Here is a 4,132-nt window from a genome sequence, read left to right as displayed (position 1 = left end):
ACAGCGTGCAATGTGTACGGCATTTAAAACAATCTGGTTTGCTACTAAGTGAATACAGTAAATACAGAACGACCGCAAATTCCACCCCCCACCCCCACCCCCCGCAATCAGCACTTTTGAGCATCACTCCTGGAGTCTAGGGCGTGGTTTAAAACTTTTAAAAACATTTTTATTATATTGCATGAACAGCAGTTTAAAATGTATGGTCCTGTCTTAAGTGGCTTCTTTCTTCTAGGCCTCAGATTAAGAATAGTATTTTAAGTAGATGATTTGCATTCGAACAAAGAGTTTTAAAAAGGAATGTGAAAGTCAAAAAACTCCAATCAGATTTTCCAGTCTTGCTGTCTGTAGACTCCCATAAAGTTAATTCTGGAGACAGTTCAGAAACATCCTAGGAGAGTATTAAAGTCTTGGCGAAACATTCGGAGCATTTCTGGTAGCAAGCTAAGGTCATTTTGTATAAACTCTAAAAAGTCATTCATTAAAATTAAATGTTTGCCATCACCTCAGAACTTTTTTTAAACATCACCAACCCTGCCTCTTCCATCTTTTGCTTCAACGACAGGGGTTACATTTGCAAAATATATAAAGAAAAATATAAGGTTACTTGGTGACCATATAGTGCACTCTAACAGCTGTCTGCAAATATTTTCACCATGATTATCCTTACTAAAAGTAAATCACGGGGTAAAGATAGCTCAAACGTGACAAGGTTCGAATGGGGCGCACCGACGCTATCTGCAGTCCTTTTTGGCTACAAATGGAAAAAAAAAAGCCACTGGGAATGGCAAACTCCTCCACCCGGTCTGTGCTTTCTGCAGATTTTGCCAGATGAGTGGCTTTTGAGCTTTTGAGGTAGATGTTAAACCCACTTAATAAGGAATGCAGCAAGAGAGAAGCAGCGTCTCCCTCCACGCAAACCGAACTCAGGGTTTTTGTACAATTACAAGGTCGTTCCACCTAAAATGAGTAGCTAGGTCTAGCCCGAAGCTTCCCAAACACAGGAAAGTGTGTGTGCATTTTTAAATATATATATATATGCCATTACTTATCAAGAGTATCTGCTATCACAAACTGTGTTTCATTCATAGGGTTTTGCTGGTGATTGTAAGTAACACCCATCTTGTCCATTTCCCACCTCCAGTGGAATATCATCCTTTGCATCAGATTTACCGAATTGCTTTGTTTATACCTTTTCCCCAAGGGCCACAGAGAAACATGGGCTGCAGTTGATCCAGAAAAAGAAAGCAGGAGTTTATAAAGTTGCCTAAGGGTCTCCCCCATCTGGTAGATCGAGGAAGATTGACTACAGCAGAGTTCAAAGGTCATTCTTGGCAGATCTAAAAACGGAGTGGCAGCAGTGGCCTCGACAGTGCACTTTCTGTACCCGAAGTAAACCGATATGTCCCGATTAACATCTCCAGGGCACAAAAGGGAGTGGGGCACTGGAGGATGCTAGGAACAGAGCCAAGACAGGGAGCTTCCTTAACTGGCTTCCAAAGCCCCAGGAAGCCTTTCCAGACACAGGGATGCTCACCACCAAACCACAGGGGACGGTGCAAAGCAGGGCTGATGTCAAGGTCTGATGTCATCGGTTTTTAATACACGGAATAGCAGCACACTTGTGACAACTTTTCGACAAGTTAAGTAAGTCCAGTAGAAGGGTCTCTATTGTTTCACCAGAAAAGTCAGGACTTGGGGGGTTTTCTTCCCCCAGAAAAATACAAAACACACCCACAGAACCATAAATAATTTGGTGGCAATATATACACATTAAATAATTAATTTAAATATCTTACACCTACTGTTGCATTAAACTGTCCATCCAGAGGCAGTGCACCAAGGTGTCCCTTGGCACCGCCTCCCCGGGGAGCTCTGCGGGTCACAGCCTGGGGAGGAAATGGGTGACCTTCATGGTGGGTGACACGCGGCTCCCCTTCTTGGTCTTCCCGTTTTTGCTTAGGGCAATGAACATGCCGGGGTGCCTGAAGCACTCATAGGCGTTGTAGTTGTTGGGGAGAAGGATTTCCTTGAACTTGCACTCGTCTGTGAAGAAAGGCTGCGAGGAAGGAGGAGCAGGGTCAGGTCGGGCTAACTCCTGGACAAGGGACCCTGGGGGCAGCAGTCAGGGACTCCTTTCCCTCCCCACCCCAGCCTGGCTGCAAGGTCTCTCCTGGGAAGTCAGAGGTGCCAAGACCTCCCCGCGGTGAGAAGAGGGACATGCCAGCCTGCAGCAGCTGCTGCTCCAGGCACCTGCCCAGCACCTGGCAGCCAGAAAATTTCATCTCTACTGTGTCCACCGTAAAGGCGGCAGTCCTGCCCACTGGGACCCGCCCCAGGGGCTACAGGGAGGGGTGCCCAACGGCAGCCTTTGATGGACCAGCAAGTCCCAGCGCATGGATGGCAGGAACACTGCTCCTGTCTTGGGGCTGCGCCTCTTGTTTGGGCTGGCCTGGGGTCACCGGCACTGCCTCAGGACATCGGAAGGGAACCTGGACGCAGTTCCACGATTCCCGCCTAGGGCGGCCTGGAAGCGTCAAGAGTCACGATCTTGCCCAGCTGCTCCGCCTGCCTCCCCACGCCAGGCGCCCCCAGCACCACCTCCCCAACCCCCTACTCACCGAGCCGTAGAGCTTGCCCCTGCTGCTCATGGCCACGAAGAACCGGCTGGCCACGCCGAAGATGCTCACCACTCCCCGCTCCACCGGCGAGAGCTCCAGCAGGCCTGGGGACGGGGCGCGGGTCATTCCCAGGCACCGGACCCTTGGCCCTCACTGCCCGACTTGGCCGCGGCCTGGCCCCCTCCTCCGCCTGCGAGCCTCCAAGACCCCCATTTCTGGGGTGCAGGTGAGTGTAAAAGGCCCGGCTCCCCGGCGCAGGCCGCCCCCAAGGGGTCCCCGGAGCCCAGCGGGCTCGCCGCCTGTCCCTCCCCGCGGCGTCCGCACCCAGTCCCGGTCCACAGGAGAGAGGTGGCCCCGGCGGCCCCCGAGCCCGGCCCCGACATGGGCGCGAGTCCCGGGCCCCCGCGAGTGCCAGCGGCTGCGCCGCTCTCCCTGTGCCCACGGGCGAAGGCGCTGGAATTCCGCACCCGGAGCCCCGACCTCTGAAGGCGGGGAGGCGGGGCTCGGCCGCCCCGGTGCGCAAAGCCGGTGGCTGCGGCGACTCCCTGTGCCCAGCGTGTCTGCGTCCCCGGCATTCCCACGCCGGAGGGACGGGACCCCGAGTCTGCTCCGGTTCCCCGAGCCCACCAGCAGGTGCCAGCCGGTACCTTCATGTGCGAGTTGGAAGGCGCGGCCGCTACCCCGGGCCCGGACTCTCCCGCCCCGCCCGCCCCACTCACTGTCGCTCGTGTCCGCGTGCACGCCGCCGATGCGGCCGTCGGGGAGAACCTGGAGGTGGAAGCCGATGCCCACGTTGCAGTAGAGCCTCCGCAGCCGCTTGATGCCCAGCAGGTAGTCGCCGGCGCCGCTCTGGACGGCAGCCTCCTTGGGCTGCGCGGCCACGGGCAGGCGCGCCAGCGAGCGCGCCACCAGGCTTTCCCAGCGGCGCTCCAGCTCGGCCTCCAGCGTGCCGTTGGGTGCGGTGGGCGCGGCGGCGCCCCCTCGGCCGGCCCAGGGCGCCAGCACGGCCAGCAGCACCGCCGGGAGCAGCGCCGCCGCGGCCGCCCCGGGCCTCGCCATCCCCGCCCTCGGGCCGTGCGTCCGTCAGCAGGTCGGTGCGCCCGGGAAGCCGGGGGCCGAGCTGCGCCTGTGTGGGGCTGGCGGGAACTCACGACCTGGGCTGGGGCAGGGAGCGAGCGGCCGAGGGAGGAGCGGGAGGCGAGCGAAGGGGCCCCCAGGTGCCGGGAGCTACCCGGGCTGCATGGAGAGGCGGGCAGCGGCGGAAGGACGCACGGCCGGGCCTGGGACCCTGCGGAGCGGTGCGCGCCTCCCTGCGCGCTGGGCCGGCCAGGGCCGAGCCGCTATATATAGCCGAGCGCCCCCCCCACCCCGCCCCTGCTCCCGCAGGGGGCCGTTCGCGCTCGCCTGGGCGCCCGGGGCGCTGTGGCGCTCGCGGCCGGTCGCAGGCCGCCTGCCAATCAGGGCTGGGGGAGGGGAGGCGGCCGGGGACGAGCGCCGCGAGTGCCACCTGG

The 4,132-nt window shown here is 58.5% G+C and overlaps 1 protein-coding gene across 1 annotated transcript; it reads right to left on the bottom strand.

The window, feature by feature from the left end:
• Positions 1–1,882: 1,882 nt before the first annotated feature.
• Positions 1,883–3,680, bottom strand: FGF4 (fibroblast growth factor 4). Its single transcript, XM_031447968.2, has 3 exons — positions 3,341–3,680; positions 2,622–2,725; positions 1,883–2,059 (listed from the first exon to the last, which is right to left on the bottom strand). Exons 1-3 carry the CDS (start codon positions 3,678–3,680, stop codon positions 1,883–1,885), a joined length of 621 nt encoding a protein of 206 aa, XP_031303828.2.
• Positions 3,681–4,132: the final 452 nt, after the last annotated feature.

This window comes from Camelus dromedarius, chromosome 12 (assembly GCF_036321535.1).
Source record: "Camelus dromedarius isolate mCamDro1 chromosome 12, mCamDro1.pat, whole genome shotgun sequence".
Taxonomy (NCBI): domain Eukaryota; kingdom Metazoa; phylum Chordata; class Mammalia; order Artiodactyla; family Camelidae; genus Camelus; species Camelus dromedarius.
The sequence above is the reverse complement of the archived record's forward strand: the minus strand, read 5'-3'. Positions and strand labels throughout refer to the sequence as shown.

Bases quoted from the DNA above. Each gene is read 5' to 3' on its own strand.
- FGF4 (XM_031447968.2), bottom strand. From the start codon at position 3,680: ATGGCGAGGCCCGGGGCGGCCGCGGCGGCGCTGCTCCCGGCGGTGCTG. The intron at 2,726-3,340 runs GTGAGTGGGGCG...CCCCGTCCCCAG, and splicing joins GCACGCGGACACGAGCGACA to GCCTGCTGGAGCTCTCGCCG. The intron at 2,060-2,621 runs GTGAGTAGGGGG...CCTTCCTCGCAG, and splicing joins GGGGCAAGCTCTACGGCTCG to CCTTTCTTCACAGACGAGTG.